General features: G+C 39.4%; 1 protein-coding gene across 2 annotated transcripts in view; it reads right to left on the reverse strand.

Annotated features, from left to right (window-relative positions):
- scube3 (signal peptide, CUB domain, EGF-like 3) overlaps nucleotides 1-21433 on the reverse strand; it is a 72951-nt gene that overhangs the window by 43854 nt on the left and 7664 nt on the right. For both annotated transcript variants that reach the window (XM_044350716.1, XM_044350718.1), the window contains exons 2-3: nucleotides 13483-13605; nucleotides 10366-10491 (exon numbers count right to left, since the gene is read on the reverse strand). In XM_044350716.1, coding sequence (XP_044206651.1) covers nucleotides 10366-10491; nucleotides 13483-13605 — 249 coding nt within the window. The remainder of the gene's footprint in view (nucleotides 1-10365; nucleotides 10492-13482; nucleotides 13606-21433) is intronic.

A 21433-nucleotide genomic window follows, 5' to 3' on the forward strand; every position in this document is an offset into this window, starting at 1 on the left:
GTGGCAGGTAGCAGCCATGACCCTCGTCGGCTTGCCAAGTCCGCTGTCCTGTTCTCACATTCCATCACCCAAACTGTCTCTTTCCTCTAAAAACAACTTGTCACGTCAGTTGAGGTCGATGGGAAAAACATCACTCTGCAGGTGAAGCAGCGAAAAGTTAACATTTAGACTTTAAGTCAGGGTAAAAGGAGGACAACTTAAAAAAAAATAGCTGGGCAGCCTTTCATTCAACTGTGTGGTTGCCTTGGTGTTGACCTCACGGTCTCATCTCTCCGTCATCAAAGTGGCAGCAACAGAGAGAAGACCTGCCAGCAACCTACAGCTGCACCTTTGCAGATAAACTGTTAGCAGGCACTAAACAAGTCAAACTCCACAACTCCTAGAGGAAAACATTCTAACACATGCATAAGGTGTCTCTCTTTCTTTCTCTTTCACACACACGAACCCCAAAATTTCAAACATGTTAAGGCTACACAAATACAACAGTCCTCAACGCATACACAAAATACCTACAAGATACGCAACCAGCCTCAGAAGGCCTGGGGGAATTCTCTTTCCATACCCTCAGCGCATCAATGAAGGTTTCATTTCCTGATACCTTCATCCCTCCAAATGAGGCGTCGCCTGTCAGTAGATCTCTCCTGTTTAAATAGCTCCCATAATTGCCTGTGTTGTGTGCTGGGCAAGGCTGGCGTCCAAAGCAAATATTTCCAAGCGGAAAGGGGTTCTGGCATGGCCAGGAGAAGTGCTCATGTTATTTGGACTTAAAACATTTTTTTTAAATTCTCTTGAGAGGATGGAAAAAAATGTCTTAATCAAGTTAAAAGGGCTGCCTCACTTCTGAAAAATGATACATGTCTCTGCTCTATCCCTGCTTCACTCGAGGAGACGAAGGGAAAAGGAAGGTTCAAATGGAGAGAGATTAAGAGATTGGTTGTGTTTGCGGAGGCCATGTCCGCTGGTTTCTCAGATAGCCTTGACTGTATATATAACATTTGGCCTTGCGCAGAGCTTTAGAGCCATGTAAACATGGCGGTTGCCTTACAGAAACTCCTGAACCCTTATTTTGGAGAAACTCTTTCGCTGAACCTTTTTTTTAAAAAAAAAAAAAAAAAAAAAGGTTCAGCGACTTAGGGGGCATTTATTACTGACCCAGAGTTTTTTTGCAGGGGGAGCGAGTGAAAAACTACTGCTGTCTGTCATCAAAGCTGTCCATGCATCCATCCCACTGCTTGGCTTGTGTCTGGAACAGACAGAACTGTCTCTGCGGTCTAGACAGACCAGAGACAAGGAGGTGAGTGGACGGACACTGGCCTCTTTGGGCATTTCATTTACAGGACTTGAGGAGGCAAACACTCTTTAATAAGGCAGCAAATCGGAGCCATGTGCAGATGAACAGGCACCAGTTTGGCTTCGCTGAGCATCAGCAAGGAAGGGGTGGCACATACACAGAGAGCTCCAATTAGAACAAGATCCTTTCTTATTTTAAACAGCATTTGCTTTTTTTTTTCTCTGTCGCCTCTAGAGTTCAATGACACAGCACATTTCTTCACCCACTTCACTGAACAGTGACTACAGCGCCAGGTTTGAACCCGGCTTGAGAGGACAACTCAGAACACAGACGATGAAACAGACTTTTTGTTAACAACATTCAGCTTTAGTCTTACACATGTCAGCTGAGGTTGTATGAATTGGTATGTTGCAGGAAGTTCTGATCTTTCATCTACAGAACACACTCTTAAATCATTGAAATGTGTCTGACTATTGCAAACTGGGGGTTGATGTATGAAGATACTAGCTTTGAACAATTTATTAGCTCCAGCGCTTCCAATCCGCCTGGCCCACTGTGTCTAATACAGCTAACTGATTCACATCTGCTAAGCAAACATGAATAAAATCTCTGTTTACTGTAGCATTTCATTCTTAAATCAGCAGTGAGGGTTGATTTTTATGCTATTACATAAACAAACTAATACAGCTTTGATTGAACTCAGATTTTTTCGACTTTGGGCCCGTTTCCCAGGTAACCGTTTTGGTAAATAAGCACAGACTTCGATTCCATGTCCAATCTCTTGCTGAGTTTTTTCCTAGATGAAAAACTATGAGCTACGATCATGTGAAATGGCATTTCTCCATTCCTCCAAAACAAGTCTGGAAGTATTTTAAAAACAAAACCCCAGGATAAGTGTTTGGGTGGACAGCCTTATGCCAAGGAGACAAGAGGCCTTGCACTGACGTCTGATGGCTCCCAGTCTGCTCGATGCTTACATCCCTAAGCCCAATCTCAGGCTTGAGTTTCCCCTAAAGCCCTGCTGCCAGTGGAGCTCAGCTGGAATTGTTCATTTCATGGTGGATGGGACTGAACAATCCTGAGAGAAGACAGAGAGAGTGTGTTGATATAGACTTCAGGAGCCGGCTAATGCACCAATCTCAAATCCGTCCTTTAACTCATCACTCCAGCTCCTCTCCTCTGAACTGTGGAAACCCAATCCGTGCATGTCACAACAAAAGCAAAGTGACTGCTCACTGGGGAGAGAGCGGGGTATTTGCATCTGCAGTAGGGAAGTGAGGAGGGTTAGTGCTAAGCCCCGACAGTGTCTGTACTTTCCTGAACCCCTCTGGGTATGATGGGAGAGGGGTTAACCAGATCATCATCGCCCTGACTCATACCTACATATTCAGGAGTTAAAGGATAGGTTCACAGTTTTTCAAGTCTGTCTTAACAACATTCAGGTGCCCAAACGAACATGTTTTTTTGTTTTGTTTTGTTTTGTTTTGCTGTAATCATTCCTCCTGTTCATACTGGCCAGAGATTCCTTCATGATGCACTTTCAATGTAAGTGATGTGGTGAGTGGTGGACAAAATCCACAGCCCTCTTTCCGTAAAAAAAATGTATTCAAATGTTTATTTGAAGCTAATATAAGGCTTCAGCAGTCCATATTATCAAATCAATTCAATCTAAGTTGCTGTGTTTTAGTGCCAAATTCCCTCTTTTTGTTACCATCCTTCCACTGCAGCTCAAAAGGGAAACATACACAAATCATGACACAAAGAGGGAATTTTTACTAAAAAGACTAACTGTGGGAGATATCCATTCTATTTGACTAACTCAGATGGGTGAAGCCTCATATTATCTTCAGATAAACGTTTAAATACATTTTTTGCTCAAAACAGGGACTGTGGATTTTGTCCCCCATCACTTACATTGTAAGTGCATTTGGAGGGGGATCTTCTAGCGGTCAGTAGGAAGAGGAGGAATGATTACAGTGAGCAAAACCTGTTTCAATGAGCCAATGGCACCTGGCTGTTGTTTTCAGACTGACTCGAAAAACTGTGAGACTATCCTTTAAAAGGTGGTAGTTAAAGGCACCTCATCCAGGCTAGAATCAAATGTTTTCTGCAAAAGTGAAGAGGTGCAGAAGTTATCATCAATGCCTTGGAAGAGTGGCCAATGCACTTAAAGGGAATGCATTTAAGAGCACAGCAAAGGCTGCAGAGCGTATCAGTGTAACGCTCTTTGATGACTACTTTTTCCATCAGAACCTGGTCAATAATACATCAGGCCTGGAACCTCCTGTTTGATTAGCCACCCTTGCAACATGATCCCCAAGGATTACAAGACCTGGAATACAGGTTCAGCCAGGAGACAACTCAGAGACTTTATGGTAGATGACAGGTAAATCTTTCCTATCAAAGAATCTGAGGGACATTTGCAATGCGATTGGCAAAACAAAACAACGTCACTATAAAATTGCAACCATTAGCAAAAAACTAAACAGTGTCAACTGACGTGACCTTTTCTTAGTTTCTTCTTCAAAGCTGTTCTTCGAAAACCCCATTTCAAAGCTGTAATGACATTGCTTTTGTGTTATAGATCAAGTTACGTCTTTGGGGAAGGTTAAAGTAAAAGGGCATTCATTTCCCTATAGATTACACAGGGAATTGAGCTCTGCTGAATCAATACAAACCAAATCAGTGTTGGTCAATAGAAATCAAAGGAACATGGCCTGTTAAGCTGTGTGTGTGGAGCCCCGAATCAGTTCTCTGGCAACATGGAGCAAAATGTCTTGACTGACGGAGCAGAGAATGACGAATATAAGTAAACAATGTACTGACAAAAGCTTATCCTTTACAGCATGGTGGCACTCTGTTGAACATCTGTAATGTCTATTTCAAGCTCGTCTTTGTTTCTCCCAGTGAGTCACGCTCACGGCTGCATGCGATTGTGGCATTACCATTTTTTATGGGAACAAAAGAAATATCGTTATTTGTGTCTTTTAGTTCCAGATAGAATCGAAATGTTGCGATTTGTGGTTGCGCGGACGGGGAGTATTTGTGCAGATGTTTATGATATTAAGCTACTTGAGAGAGTTTAACGTACTAGCAATGATAAGAGGATATTTAGGTTTCTGAAGGACCTCAACCAAAACACGTAGGTCATAAATGTGGGGACGGTGGTGCTACAGTGGGGAACTAATAGCCTTCCTGCATCTGGTTTTCATTGTAAAGAGGATGTGTGTTTTGGATTAAATTGACATTGATTCCTCTGTTTTTCCTAAGACTCTAAAAATCCTTTACAGCTTTGCCATGAAAGAGGTGTGGTGATTAACTACCGCCCCTCCCTCACCTCAGCAACATAATAGTCATGACAGTTATAAAAGATGTAATCGGGTTCTTATATGCTTCACTACCTCTCTTCAGTGTGAGTTTTGAGTGGGTACAATAGCTCACTGTGAGGTAAATTATACAGTGAGTGACATCTCACTCCACACAGACAGGAGCAGCGTGCTGTGATATTGCATTGCTTCCACTTAGCTGACTTCCTGACATCTTTGTGGGGTTTAGGGCAGACAGGGGAGAGACCTCAGAAACCAGAGCGTCCCCGGTGAGGCGCACGAGGCAGCGTTCTGCTTCATGCTCCGCCGCCTTCTGCCACCGCCCAGTGTCATTATGCTGCCAACACATCCAATTACAAGGAGTCGTGTGGCACGTGCGGCGGTGAGCAAACAAAGAATACATCGACAGGGATGCGTGTACTCTGGCCGAACTCGTGTCCCTGAGCTGACAGTCAGACAGACCCATGCCTACTGACAAGAACCAAGCCTTAGGGGGCTGAAAACAGGAAGTTATATACACACAACTGCGAGTTTCGACTCTGCTGAAATCATGAAAAACAGAGGAAATAATACAAAATTGCTGGAGCTTTGTCAAAGAACAACATGGGGTAAATCCAATGAGAAGCACCTTCAGGATCTCAGACTCTAAACTCGGTGTGAACTTTTGAGGATCAAGTGGATGTCTCCTCCTCTGCAGCCTCGGGCACATCTGGTCTATAAGGGCTCTGAGGGTCTGACCTCGTCTGGGAACCAGCTGCTTAGGCTCTCCACTCCAGGGCCAATGAGACTAATCTTTTCTCAGGGGCCAAAAAGGAGCTTAAACCTGGAAGAGGAAGCTGGGGCCTTAACATGAAACCTCGGCTATACCTCTTCCTTTCCTCTCTTGTGTTTGTGCTGAGGATTATTCCCTTAGCAGAGCAGAGCAGGGGCATTAGAGTGAGTTAAATTCTCTAGAAAAAGAAGTCTTTAGAGTCCTTTCATGTCTCAAGGCAAGAGGTGGATTTGTACTTGACAGCTACATACATACCATTCAGTGTGTCTTTATGCCATGTTTGCTATGCTGAGATTAAAAACATTTACTCATTTAATAATTAGATCGATATCTTCACAGGAATATAAGAGTATTTCGGAGAATCTCGAGCCTTCCCGTTAAGTCTCCGCCCTTTTGCATGCAGGTCATTTGCGGGAAAAATAAAACATGGCAGAAGAAGAAAAAACTTGGAGCTCCCACCGTGTTTGATCGTGTGTGTTTCACGATGACAAATTATATCAAAGAGATCGATGGATGCAGCTCTGTTTGATGCAACAGCAGCAGCCACACAAGCATATATTGCAATTACACACCTGCACGCAAGGCAGGAGCTGATCCGCGGCACAGCAAATGATCCACGCACTACTGAACGCTGTTGCTAAATGGCTTGGAAAATAGCCCCGTTTTACACTGTAGATACAAGTGTATGAGTAAAAAAAAAAGAGAGGAGAGAGTGAGGGAAAGGGAAGAGGAAAAAGACAGAAATACGGTAAGAGTGAAAGAAAGAGAGAACCTGAGACATTGAGGGCATTGTCAAGTCAGAACAGGTTTATTATCGATCTAAAGATGCGAGTGTTTTCCATTCCAGCGTACCGTAATCCCAGCATTACATGCAGTTCATCAAGTGAATGTGGGATTGATATGAGTGTGTTGCTTTGTGTGCCCGCATGTAAAGGCCCTTTCACAGAGAATCATTGTTAAGTACTGATAAGTTTTTCTGTCATCACTTCACCTCAATCTGAGATCCTCTATAGCAAGTCGCCAGTTACTTTCCTCTACAACAAACTCACAGCAGCTTCCAAAGCCGGGTAAGCCGAGTTTGCATCATGCTGAACTTGTAACCAAGAGGGAGATGATTTCTGAGGAGCAGCAGGGTTTTGACTTGGGGGTTTCAAAACAAAACAAAAGAATGTAAGTTGGGTGGATTTGGGAGAAGGAGCAAGACAGAATGACAGAAAAAAGGGGGTGGATGGGTGGATGATGTCTATGTTTAGCAGCTCCCAGCAGCAGGAAGAGCTGTTTTTTTTTTTTTTTTCCTTCATTTCATAACCTTTTAAGTGTAATACGTTCTCTGTGAGGCTAATATGAATGGCACACTGGTGAAATATTAAACCATGGGAAAGTACTTTCGGCTAACGGCTCACTCAGAGCTCCCAGCTCTTCAGAGTCAAGCTCTTTATAAATTTGCCCTGTTTTTATTCTTTTTTTTTTTGTGCAAGATGAGTGATAACAAAAAAACATATATGACACGGGACAGAACAAACGGGAGAAGCAACAGAAAGAGACAATAACCCAAATAAAACAACAACATGAAAAAAAACAATATCTAAATAAAATATTGGCTTATTACTAGATGCATGTGTGAGGATATTAAGAAGAAGAAGAAGAAGAAAAAGAAGAAGAAGAAGAACAACAACAACAACAAGCTGTTGGGGGGCATCTCTGATTGGGTCTCAAGGACAAAGGGGTGCCAGGGTGAAACCAGGATGGGTCAGGACAGCTGGGCCAGGGTAGAATTGTATTATTTATTTATTTTGTATTTGTATTTATGTCTAAGTTATTAAACTCCCCTTTCTCTCCTCCTCCCGATTCCTTGTTCTCATTACACTCTCCTGCTTTAGGTCACTCGCTGACCTGTAGGAGGTTGACTGCCTTCAACTCCTACAGGAGGGGTCTGTTCATTTGAATATGAGGAGCATCTTCCTATTTGAAGGGCGGTTAAATGGGGATCAGGCCCTCAGACACCAAACTGTCCAAACCAGTCAGGATCAATGAGCCCCCTCAGCCACCTGGGCCCAGTATGAGATGGTCCCGTCATGCAGAGCTGTCTTTTGGTTTTAGAAAATGAAAAATGATATAAAATAGATAAATAATGCAAAACAGTTTGGAAATAAAATAAGTAAATTAGATATAAGAAAGAAAGAAAGAAAGAAAGAAAGAAAGAAAGAAAGAAAGAAAGAAAGAAAGAAAGAAAGAAAGAAAGAAAGAAAGAAAGAAAGAAAGAAAGAAAGAAAGAAAGAAAGAAAGAAAGAAAGAAAGAAAGAAAGAAAGAAAGAAAGAAAGAAATGGGTTGTTGAGTCAGCATGTTCGGTGCAGTTTATGGCCTGAAAGTGAAGTCTGTTGTGCGAGTTGTCTGGTAGTAAATGAAAATAATTCTTATCAGATTCATTCATTATTCAATAATAATAATATCAAACAAACAATCAAAGCAAAGCAAATCAGCAAAACAAAACAAACAAAAATAAATCTCATCAATATCATCGTTGACATCTTATCAACATGTGTACTAACAATAATAGTAATAATCATCTGTATAAAAATCTACATCATAGTACTATTGGGGATAACCAGTGTAATATTTTTAAGCATAATAGTAATCATCATATTATCACCAGCATCCATATTGTCCTACCAATAATAATCTATATAATAATCATCATCATCATAATTCATTATCAAAATTGTGCAATATTAATAATAGTATTGTTTAATAGTAATAATCCCGTCATCATCTTCATCCCACCAATATTAGTATCCATAATAGCCAGTAATAGCATTTGTGATGATGATAATGTTATCATCACTAAACAACAGCAATAATAATAATAATAATAACGATAATATATCAGCATCAACAACAACAACAATTATAATTATTGCCATCATCGTCACCATTACAATAATAACACTAGCAACTATGGACCAATAATGAGATAATGATACACTACCTTTAATTATAATCATTGCTGCGTTAGGTAAAGATTGGGGTTAGGTCTTTAATAATAATAATAATAATAATAATAATGACAATAGCAATAATAACAACTGTAATAAAACCAATATCATCAAAATGAGGATGATGATAGCAGCAACAGCAACAATAATGATAAACAATAGTAACAATAGTAACATAATAATAACATCACAACAATGAGGATGTTAGTAACAATCAATGATAGCAGTCATAGTACTGGTAATAGCAACAGTGATATAATAATATAGTATTAATATCGTAATAAAAATAAATAATAGAAAAAAGATTACACATATCATCTCAATAATATACAAACAGTAGTATTGATAATAATGAAAACAATGACAATGTCATTGATAGTAATAATAATAAAACCATCACCACTGCTACTATCACTACTACCAACGCTATTAATAATAACGATAACAAAAACAACAATACTAGTAATATTACTAATATACTTTAATTTGCTAGTTTGCCTGCCTTTTTTTCCTCTCCTCCTTTCCTCCCCTCTCGTATTTATCTATCTATTTTTTATAGTCCTTTAATACTTTTTATGGATTTGTGGAGATGCGCGTAGACTCGGCCCTCAGGTATGATAGGGTTTCAACTGAGAAGAGTAAGAAATTCTAGGTTTTATTGAAGGCTGATATATTGCCTTTGTAAGAGGCTGTCATTTTCTCTATTGAGATGAATTCTATGAGAAGATTGGTCCAGTAGTTGATGTGTAATGATTGCTTTGAATTCCAAGTTTAGCAGAACCGTTTTCTTGGCAACAGTTAGAGATTTGAGCAACGGGTTTCTGTATTCAGTTGAGGGGTTGTTTTGTGTGATATCTCTGAGCGGTCAGAGGGATGAAGATGGTGGGATTCTGGAACCAAATATACAGGAAAGTTTTTTTCGTGACTGCTATCCAAAAGGAGTGAACTGGTTAGCATGTCCAGGTTGCATGAAAGTAGTCGTCAGTGCTACATAAAGTGTAGTTTGAACAAGTGTCTGTGTCAGTTAAACCCATTTTCAGCATTTTTTGTTGAGTGATGTAAGTTCTATGGATAGTTTTATACTGTATAAGTTGTAAACTTGTGTTACTCGTCATAGAGAGTAACACAGATTTGTGTCCAGATGTCGGGGTTGGGAGGGATAGACAGGTAATTTTCCCATTTAGATGAAAGTTATGGCTTATTTTCAAATAGATGATGAAGGTGAGTGATTCCTTTGTGTTGCCATGTGGGAAAGTGAATGGGAGCGTTGCCAGGCAGGAAGTCAGGGTTGTGCCAAATTGGGGTGCACTTACAGGATGATTTAGTGATTTTGTTAGTTTTCCACCAGGCTGTCAGACTTGTTAAGATTACTGTGTTTTTGATGAGGTTGAGTTTTTTTAATTTATTGGAGTAGGATTGGGAATGTTCTAAATCTATCCATGAGTTATTGTGTTTGGGTTGTCAAATCCATTTAATTAGGTGTTGTAATTGATTTGTTGAGGAAGTAGAGTGGGAAGTTTGGTGCTTCTAGGCCACCTTGAGATTTCTTCTTCTTTGTTGAAAATGAGATTTTAAATTTTTTTTTTATTTGTTTCATTTTAAATTCACCTCTTTTCATCCGACTAATTAAAATAAGACACCCTGTTTCCTTTTGTGAAAACACATTTGGAGGCTACGTGCTATGTGAAATGAGGAAATAGATAATATCTCACGCATCAGTCTAAGAAGAGCTCAATTCAGCCCCCAAACATAAATTAGCATATATGATGTGACATCAGACATGCAGAGCCAAGAATTTATGCAACCACATGGGTTATGTCAAGCTGAGTGTGAAATCTGATGCATGCAGGTTAATGTATACGTTCTCCTGAAAAAAAAGCCCCTTATATAACAACGTTTTACTGCATAATGAAGAAAAGGACAAGTTAGCTACTGAAAGTCTAGAAAAACAGTTTAACACACACACACACACACACACTCACCTAGACAATTGTGCCCATCATGTGCCAAGCGGAAGCCATCATAGCATGTGCACCTGTAATTTCCTGGGATGTTGATGCAGTCGTGGACGCAGCCACCGTTGTATTCAGTTGCACACTCATCCACATCTGCAGAAAGAAGATACACAAGGATCTGAGAGCAGATACTTCAATAACTCAATGTAATCAAGATCCCGTTAAGAGTATGTAGCGGCAGCCTTGAAATATGTGACCACAATTAGGCTATTGTGCACAATTTCAGGGAATTAAAAGATCTGTTTTGTTTCATTCATAAGAGCACTTATGAGGCAAACAGGAATGAGACAACAGCTGTGGTAATTAGTTGGTTCACCTGTTTCTGATGTAACTTGGGTTTATGCCAGGGCCTCACTTATATAGTTTAGTTTTTAAAGCCTATTACTGATAGCCAAGATTTTAAGCCATATTTAATATCCTAAAATTTACTTTCATGCCAAGATATTGCTTTTTCCCCTTGGAATTTTATTACTGGCAGGATGGGAAAGTCTCTGAAACAGCATTTTGTCCAACACAGGAAACCTTCTACCATGACGCAGAGAATGAAGTCAATGGTGATATTTGCAGCTAGTTATATGGTACCAGTCAGGACACACTTTATCATTCAAGTGAATGGTAAGGTGTGTCCAAACATTTGACTGGTACTGTGTGTACGGAAAAGTCAGGATTCATTTTTACATTTAAAGGCTTACCAGAAAGAGTGCTGGTAGGAAAATTACACGATGTTATGCTTATGTGTGTAGCTGTTGTCATAGAGGAATCTCCATTAAATTAGTACGCACATTATTGACATTACAGACTGAATGGTAGATATTTAATAAAAGACAAATATTGACCATCAGACCGATAAAAATCAATCTAAACCTAAAGTTCATCAGTTCTAGGAGCTAAAACTGAAGACATGTGACACATAAATGAGACAGCAAAGGCAGGGGGATAAAAAGAGATTGCGGATTGGTATGACAGCCTGAGTGGAGTTGTCTGTTATGGTTATGTTGATGGATTAGGGGGCTCGTACTAAGGAGACCCAGACAAGGTGGACTGAGAACAGTGCGCACCCACTCAGCACTTACAGGCCCATTTAGGGCCGATGATCCTGGTCGTTCAGCTCCTCTTTGAGGCTGCCTTACTCTGGGCTTAATTGGACTTGACAGCAAAGGGATGGGACTGAAACAAAGAACACTCTACTGCTCCCTGCTTCTCCACTTCCCACACATTTCTGTCATTCCCCGATCACAGCACACAATCACCCATCACTTCCCTACTCCTCTCTAAAACTGAAACACTCACAGCGTGTTAACACAAAAGTGTTTCTCCCTCAATAGCTTTGAATTGGTTTTGATTCAATGCTTGTCACATTCCATGTCCAGTATTGTCCCTTCATATCTGCAAGATGTGAATTTGTTTTTTATACAAGCATATATACTGTGTTCAAAAAAGAGATAGATTTTTGGCTGAGTTTTTTTGGTTTATTGACAACATACTAATAAATGATAAAATACAATGTAACAGAGTTTGCCAGGAATAGAGCGATAAGGTCCTAGACTTCATTCATCACTGTCATTGTCCCTGGTGTTTTCACTGTCCACTAATTTAAATCATAAGAGAAGAAAAATCTATCTCTTTTTTAAGAAAACGACAAAACAGAACATAAAAAAACAAAAATTTATTATTATTTATATGTTAAGTATAAAAAGATAGCAAATGTTTTAAAGACATAAACCAATAATAATGAAAGCCAGTATGAAAAACTATTGGGATGGCAGAATTACATTGAAATGTAATTACCAAAATCAATCAAATTAAAATGAAAATAAAGTGAAACTTTTTTAAAATCAAGTGACCTTCAAAAATTCTGTTTACATGTATCTTAGGTGGTGCTCTTAAGGGGGTTTATTATCATATTTTGCCAGTTGAAGCTCCTCAGACAAACTTATCTTCACAAGACTACGGCCCCGTTTCCCAAAAGATCATCTTAGCCTTAAGGTGGTTAAGATGAGAAATGGGGAATTAAACAGTGGAGGTCCTATTTCATGATAACATTGTGTTTCAACTCATACAGACTTGCTTTACCTAATGGTTGCACTAAACCAAGCCTTTTGATCAACCACTAAAACCTAAAGATCTAATTTGAATCAGACTGTTAAAGGAAATGTTAAAGCAGTAATGAGGATTCAGTCAACTAGCATGTGAACTCTGTACAATTTGGAAAGATGAGAATGGTTTTCTTCTACATTGTGTTTATGCTTATGTCCTCATACTTCTTTTAACAAATAGGTGCATTCCACATGTACACTCCTCAAATCTTACCGCCAGTTACTAAAACATATGCTTGCTTTTGAATTTTGCTTTACAAGTATATCAGCCTTGAGGAGCCATCAGCTAACCTTCAGTTCAATGGAAACCCAACCTGGCACATATTTTACAATAGATTCAATAAAGCAAACTTTTATGACCTGCAGGCAGGAGGCCATGAAAAACACTCGGTCAAGTAAATGAAAGAATAATAATAGTAAGGAAAAAAAATGACATTGTGAAGTATGGTTTTGTAATAACACTAATAAAAATTGTGGGATATAATGATCCGGAGGCTTTGGGCACATTGAAAAAGGCAAGAAAAACAGACTCGTGTCTGACAGTCTACAAGGCCTCTGGCTGTGGAAATATCCCTGACTGCTTGGCAGGGCTTCTGACTGCCGTTTCAGCCACTATCTTAATTCTCTCCTCTAACATGTGTAGGAAATTTACTGCTTCATTTCATCTTGTCACAAAGGAGCACTCTGCACCTGGCTTTCCCCTTCCACCGTCCGCTGCTCTCTCCCTCATCTCTCCTCCCTCTTCAGGAGAGTCTTAAAACTAATGAGTTATGTTGAGTGAGACAGAAGCTCTTATCAAGCCTGTCATTGGCCTCAGGGCTTACGTTAATAGAGATAAGACAAATCAACGTGAGAAATGCAGCTTTTACTTCAATTTACTGTAAAAAAAAATAAATAAATCCTCCCCATGCTCCCACAGACAGGAGTAAAAGTTTGTGCCTCCAAACCACAGGTGAAAATGAGCGCATTAATTCAGTGAGACTTTTACCTTCACAATGTTTGCCATCCCCTCTATAGCCTGACTTGCAGATACATTTGTATGACTTCAGGGTGTTCTGGCAGATGGCATCGATGCTGCAGTTGTCAAGAGCCTCTGCACACTCGTCCACATCTAGAAAGGAAGAAAAAGGAGGGAGGAAGGGGGAGACGGTTAGTTGATGAAGCTAAAACACTCTTGATGACGGTTTCACATTTATACCACAAATAATACAGACTTTGTCAATATCAAACTTCATGCAATTGATTTTGACCACTCCAAGTAAAACACCAAATACAAAGACACACAAAAAGAACTGTGAAAACTAAATCATACTGCCATGATTGTGAGGTGAAACTGGGTTAAACTGGCGGATAATTTGGAGAACCTTTGTTCCTAAATGATGTACAAAACCCCTCATTTGTAATCAAAACTAAATACCCACTTAACTGATTGTGCTGAAGTGACCTGATGAACTGGACATGTATCCCTAAAAAAAGGTCAAGAAAACTCTAACAGCCTGAATAACAAATGGAAAATTTTCACAATTGCATCTTGGGACACCCTGGCGGTCCAAGTATTAAGGTACTAAACGTGACCCACAACCTCCCAGGTTAGGGTCCATTCTGTCCCCTCATTTCACCGTTATTTTTCAGGCAAAAAAAAGCTTTGAGCTAAATGCTTAATGCTACATAGTCTCAGCATGCTAAGACATTGCTTAGATGTTTGTTTAGAAGGTGTAATATTAACATTATCACAATCTTAGTTTAGCATGTTAGCATTCTAATATTTGATAAAGATTAGCACGACTTAAGACAAAGCTGAGGCTGATGGGAATGTCATTCATTCTGAAGCTATTTAAAAAGCATTGGACAAACTGAAATTTTGACCTGAAGGTGGTGCTATAGGAAAAGTTGGGAGATCACGTAAATCATTAGGATTCATCCCCCCGGCACCATAAATGTCTGTACAAAATTTCATGGTAGGCTAATTCATCAAGTGGTTGTTAAAATATTTCAATCTGGACCAAATTACTGGACCAACTGACAGACTGACATTACCATCCCTAGAGTCATCAATCAACCCAAAATAATACTGAAAATGCCTTTTGACAAGCAGCCTTCATTCAGCTAAAAAACAACAATAATCCAGTTTTCAAAAGGTAATGTACAGTACGAACTTCAATCAAAGCGGGATGTCAAAGTGGAAGACTAACCAATGATATTCATGGTTGACTGTACTCAGAGTCCTAATAACTGGTATGGGCATAGATAAAATAGTTCAGCATAAAAGTAACTGTTGTGTATCTGCTGCAGTTCGAATTAGAAAAGAGAGAAAAGATAAGAATGGAAATGGATTTAACCAGAAGCATGATCAGGTTTGCCTTCATGGAGCCCCTAATCCCACCAGTTAACTAGCCCAGGTGTTTAGGATTACCCCCCTGCACACAGGGGAAGGGCAGCTTAACAAGGTTTACATAGCTTCCAATATCCACTCTTATCACAAGCCCTCTGCAGGAGCCGGCTGATCCCACTGGGAAATGACCTGCAACCTAAACCCCTGAGCTTAGCATATAGGCTATATCTAACTATTCCTGAAGGACATGGAGTCTGCTGTGGAAATGAGGACAGTGACAATGCAGAATGCATGAAACTGTGGGGAAAATCTGTATCACAAAATCTACCTGTTCCAAGGGTTTTGAATGCTTTTTGGCGAATTTAGTGGAAACAACACAATAGCAGTTTAGTAATGCTGGTATTACGCCAGTGAGAACACAAAGCTACAAGGCCAGACACTAGTTGGAGAGTCCAGTATTCAAACCCATTCTACAGTCTAATGTAAGTTTATAATTCCACTAAAGTTTCTATTTGATGATTGTGTGAAATGTATTAAGTTTCTGAATAAAGGTTAGGTTTAAAAAGACTGTTCACAGCCATATGCTAGTGGCTCTGTAACATTTGCTAATTAGCACAAAAAACAAAGTAGTACAGCAAAGGCTGACGGCAATGTTTTGCAGGTATTAAATTAGAATTTTAACTTGATAATGGTGCTAGTGGAAAAGTAAAAGTGTCACCAAAGTTACTGCAATTCATCCAGTGGGAAAAAGCAATATCTGTACAAAGTTTCATGGCAATTTATTCAATAGTTTTTTGAGATGTTTCACTCAAAACCCAAAAGTCAACCTCATGGTGGTGGAAAAGTCAGTAGGCTTCATCCTCTGGAGACTGAACACATAGTCAGAGGAGATGTGTACATTGAACTCTTTGTCACTCGATACAGAAGTTGAGCATCAACACTGGACTTTTAAAAATTAAGTGACACCAGCTAAAGTGTTTTCAAACAGCACTATTAGCCTAATCCTTTAATAATCTCTCAGCTTTTATGTGTCTGAATAGCATTTTAGTTTCTGTGCAACATGGCATTAGGTAAGCACCTGAGGTAGCTGAGACTCTCTTGCTAAGTTTCCATGAAGCTATTTAGGGATGCAGGAGCTCCCCGGGCCCTGTATTGATTTATATTATGTGAGAAAAATATGAATTCTCCTGACGAGCAGCCTGGGTCCTTTCTCCTCACCAACTGTCTTCCAGGGTAAGAGCAGGGAAAGCCATGTGAGTAAGTGTTTTTCAATAGAGGAGGTATTAATCACAACAAAATATCTGTCTTATTGTCAGGTTTCTTGGAGCCAAGTCTCTGTGATAATTAATATTCATTATGACAGAAACTCAAAGCATCCCTCTTTCCTTCTTGTTATTAATGTTCTCATCTGAAGCATTAGTTCACTTTATCTTTCCAGTCTGCAAGGTTGCCGTCTCTCTCTCACACACACACACACAAACACACACACACACTCGCTGGCTCACGCTCAAACTTTTCAAACATGCCTGAAGTCGGAAACTGCAATTATGATTTAAAGATTGACTGCATAACACATTAGCTGAAAGGTTAGTCTGTGTAGCTGTGATATTCTTTCACAGTGAAGAAATTAAAACATTGCATGCCGTGCTATGGATCATAACTTCAGTAAAATTTTAAATGATAAAACAGCTTGCTGCTCTATTTAGGGTTTTTATACAAAAAAAAAAACTAAACTGGTGAAATTATGTAACTAACTGCAAAACCTGCTCCTTCCTCAAGAACTCTCCCTCCAACCAATTCAAAGAAAGATGTGAAATCTGTTCTACAGCTACATCTTAGCACAAATATTACAACTTTTAACTTCCTTTGCAAACTGTTTGCCTTCAATGAAAAACTTATTTACCAAGATCCGGAAATTAACTGCAACACAATGTGATGTACAATGTGATGATCAAACACTAATGTCTAATGAACATATAAGTCTCCCACATTCTTGTTGCCTTTATGTGTGAGCTGCACAAATTATGTAATCCTGGACCACAAACTACAACAGTATTCTGACAAAATATTGTTTAAAAAATCCACCCATAATAAGTTACTGGGATTGTTCCAGTGGACACATGGACAACAAAAAGCTAAATGTGCTGGTGTTGTTGGAAATCCAAAATGCTTTTGCCATGGAAATAAACATGTCAGAATTAATACATCCTCCGGTTCAGTCTTGAGAGAAAAAAAAAACGCAGCGTGTTCAGTAATGCTGCTCTGGTAATTGACTCATGCCTAAGATGAAAAGATTGTGTTTTTCATTGAGAGTTTCTTTCATTCTTTTGTGTTGAGGAATCGCAGTTGTTGGGAACAAGTTAAGGCAGCGGAGGATGAAGCCGGCGCTTCGAGACAAGGATGAATAAACAAAGTCAAAACAACAAAAACCAAAGAAGAAAGAGATGTTGGGCAATGCCCAAATGTTTAAACAGTTTCCCCGAGGGAATGTGTCATTCTGGATATTGCTGCTGCAGCTCTCCTCTGGTTCATGTACTTTAGCATATTAAAGCCACAAATAGCTTGAGTCTGTGCTTAAACCCGCTGACATTCTCGGAATATTGAATTCAATGATTCTGTTGGATGAAACCAAATCGTACAATGAAGCATGTTTTCTCTCCCCTGAAACCATTTCACTTCATGCTCCGTTGTATGCTCAATAAAACTTTAAACTTTGCAGTGTGTCAAACTTCTAAATCCCTAAATGCATTGTTGCATGCTCTTGACTCAGCAAAGCGGATTTTAGGTAGAAGGGAGAAGGGATGCAAGGCTAGGTGGGCTTATACATAGGATTTAATATTATTTTATTAAATTTGTCGGATAAAACATCCCAACGTCTTCACGAGTAGTTATTAGGTTAAGTTATTCTGAAAAGCCATTAGTCCATTTGGACTTTGATTTTATTTCAAAGTAGTCCCCACATGTAAGTCAGAACTGCCGGTTAAGGGCTGCTGGCCATGGAGGTGAGACCTTGTCAGAGGTGCTTTTCCTCCCTGATTTATGAGAAGGCCCTGGGATAAGCAGTGTATTTAGCTGGGCCGGCTCGAGGGGGTGTTAGCAGGAATAAGACTCAGAAGGGAGAACGCGAGTGTGTGGGAGAATTGTAGGGCCGAAGGTGTGTAGTTCAAACATAGGGTAATGTTTACTTTGAGTGTTGAGACCCTCGCTGTTTGCTTTGCCCCAAACTTCCTTCAGATACAGAAATAGACTGAGTGGAGCTGGGACACCCATAGGTGTAGCTTTACTCGCGCTGCCTGCAGCCAACTCCAAAATAATACTCTGAAATATGGACCAACTGATGCTTTCAGTCAGTGAGAGCAATCAAGTATTCAATTGCATTTTCCTGACAGAATGATTTGGTGCAACATTTGCGGTTACACATTAGAGAAAAAAAAACATTCTTTCGCGACAAAGGCATTTTCAGATAAATCCTTCATTTTCATAAGTTTCTTGCGGCAGAGGAGGAAGGGTGCTGGGTTCAATTCCATAAAAAGGTGTTCTTAGGATCACAGTGTTTGTCAAACTGTGTATAATTACAAAGGAACAAGTATTGTAATTATCCATCTCAGCACCACACTTACACTATACTTAGGGTTGCGGTTGAGCAGGATGGGGTTAAGGTCAGGATAATTACTTGATGTACAGAGCAGCAGAGTCTGAATGGCTGTACTATATGAACACTTTTATCTAAACTTCACCGTGAGCATTTGTTGTAAATGACCCATATGATGATACTGTATGATGTACAACTCATAAACAACCTCGTGGAAAGGTGGCTCATTTTCGCTGTATTGTTTTGATGAAGGGTGCAACTACAGCAAGAAAATTGTGTCCTGATGCTGGAGAGAAAAACAAAAACTGAAAATATATTATGCCTAACGTTCCTGTGAACTACAAAAACACATTATCCAAACACATCAAGTCAGCACATTTTATACCCTTAATGAACCCACATACAGCCGTATCTTGTGTTTGAACCAGAATTAAATGAAACTGATGAAGAAAAAAAAAAAAATACAATGTGTTTCTTGCCTTTAATCTGGTGGAGCGAGAGGAAGTGAGGGAGAGGTTGCGGAAAGGACAGGAACTATGGCCAGTTATCGCAACATTATCACAGCACTCTGTGAAAATGTCTTGGATTTTCAAGTTGTGCAGGCCCAGCAGAGTAGCCAACCTCCCCTCCCAAAAAAAAAAAAAAAAAAAAAAAAATGGTTTTGATGAAATGCAGACGTCAACATTAACACAAAATTTAGCATCTTACCCCCTCCCCGCCCCCCCCTCCTGCCCAGATCCCCTTCAGCTAATGAAGGGACACACTGTTGGCTGTCCAGCAAGCCTCTAAAAAGTTGTGAATAAAAATATCAACTGCTTGGATATTTACACTCATCCTTCACACACTCTAAATGTTTAGGAATCATGACCACTGACTGATCCTGTGCTTTCAAAAACTGTGATCCCAACTTCAAAACCCCTGGTCCCTCCCTGCTGATGCCCACCAACCATGAAGCCTCAGATTAATCCGAGGGTGACATGAAAATGAACAAGAACATGCGAGCTCAGTTTCAGGACAGCAATATCATGTTAACATGCCAAAATATATTAACTGTGTCCAAATCTTTGCTTATACCCGAGAGGGCACAGAACTTCAAATTGGTTCATTTAATTATTTATGTATATTCTTTGCATGAGATAATGACAGTAGGGTTTGAACTTTTTTTGTGTTTCTGTGTTTCAAAATTGATACTTTTGTGTGTTCATTCTGTGCAAATGAAATACTATAAAAAGAGGCAACAAAAGGTATAATTTGTGCATTCATTCAACACTTAGTGTTTCACCTTTTAATCCCTGTCTATTCAACTAACTTTTATATTTTCATGCTCAATCACAGCTGTCTTTATTTGGAGATTTTGCCCTATAACAAAAAGATTCACTATTCATTATTAGCCCTTTCGATTTCCAGTAGAAAAAAAAAGGCAAATTAGGAAGGACTCTGTAATATTCCACCTCATTTCATAAAGCTTCTAAAGTCTTACTCAGCTTCTTCACTCCTAAGTAATGCACTCCTTCCAATTGTTTAGTCTACAACTGTCTGCTTCTGTATTACGCAAACGCTGATATATAATGGATGTGTATTCGAGGTGTCTTCATTACAACACTTCAACCAACTCCAGCCAACACATACAACTTCTTTGTATCTACTTCTTCAATCTGTTGACGCCTTGGTGAGCATTTTCTGGTGTGCGGGTTCCAACCAAAACAGACAATGATGAGCCTGTGGAGCAAGTGGACTCAGCATGTGTCATTTATAAAACATTTCTCAAGGTAGCTCGGACTCAAGCTCTGTAAATAAAAAGTGGCCATTCTCTCTGATTTTGATCATAGAGTGAGCATCTGGTGCTGTGCCTTCCCTTTAGCATGTGTGGCCTTAATAGACTATGACTCACAGACCTCCGGACCACCTCCAAAAGGAAAACACTTATTACAGTAATTAAGTGAATCATAGAGTAATACTAAGAGAGTGCAAAGAGTGACATGACACACTAAGTGTTGGAGATCTAATACATACCACACTGAATAATTGAGCATAACTTGTAACAGTTTCCCATTAGGAGATGAAGTGACAAGAAATTCATTTGTACCATTCAAGGGATTTTTTCCCCCTTCTTGGCATGTGTCCTCCTTAATGACTTTTTGGCCTCATGCAGCATATTTTATACGTGGGAAGGGTGGCACTTAGTCCAGCTGTATACCTTATATTTATACAACCAGAGCTAACTGACATGACACTCTCCCCTCTGCACACAGCAATTACATTCATTGGTGGTTGCTTTAGCCAGATACAGTACCAACTATAAAGATGGCAACGTAGCAATTACAGCACAAGTGTGATATTTTTAGTTGTTTCCTGTCAAACTGAGGTATAAAGTGAATGGTTCTCTGTGTAAGTTGTGAAGAAGGCATTAACTACCAAAGCGCAGAAATGTGAAGTTCATTGGGCTGGAACTGACTGGATATGTGGCTCATTTAAATGCTGTAAGACAGGCACAATCACTTAATGCAAACATTTCACTTACACACACATATCAAGTGTTTAATGGCTGGCCAAGCAGTACTTCTGTCAGACTGCATAAAAGGGACATCAGAGCAGAAAATATAGAATCTGATCTGTTTAACCTTTACATGAAGAGGTATGAGGAACATGTCGGGGCAAATTTTAGGCATGATTTTTTGGATGATTTTGTGCAGAAGACACACAAAAATAAATAAGAAATGAAACGACTGGAAAGGTGACCTGTGTTAAGCCCAAAATATTTTCACACACACACAAGAATCAGTTATAATCTTGCCAACTGCTAGACACAGAGTCACAACTAATTAATATTTTCATAATTGAATTATCTACTGAATATGTAGTCAGACTACTGATAGTGTTGTCTGTAAAATGTAAGAATATAGTCAAAAATTGCCAAGCTATTTGGCCAGAGCCTGAAGTCATGTCTTCAAATGTCTTAATATAACAAGAAAAACATCAAATGATCATATTTAAAAAGCTGGAACCAGCACAAGT

This window comes from Thunnus albacares, chromosome 5 (assembly GCF_914725855.1).
Source record: "Thunnus albacares chromosome 5, fThuAlb1.1, whole genome shotgun sequence".
Taxonomy (NCBI): domain Eukaryota; kingdom Metazoa; phylum Chordata; class Actinopteri; order Scombriformes; family Scombridae; genus Thunnus; species Thunnus albacares.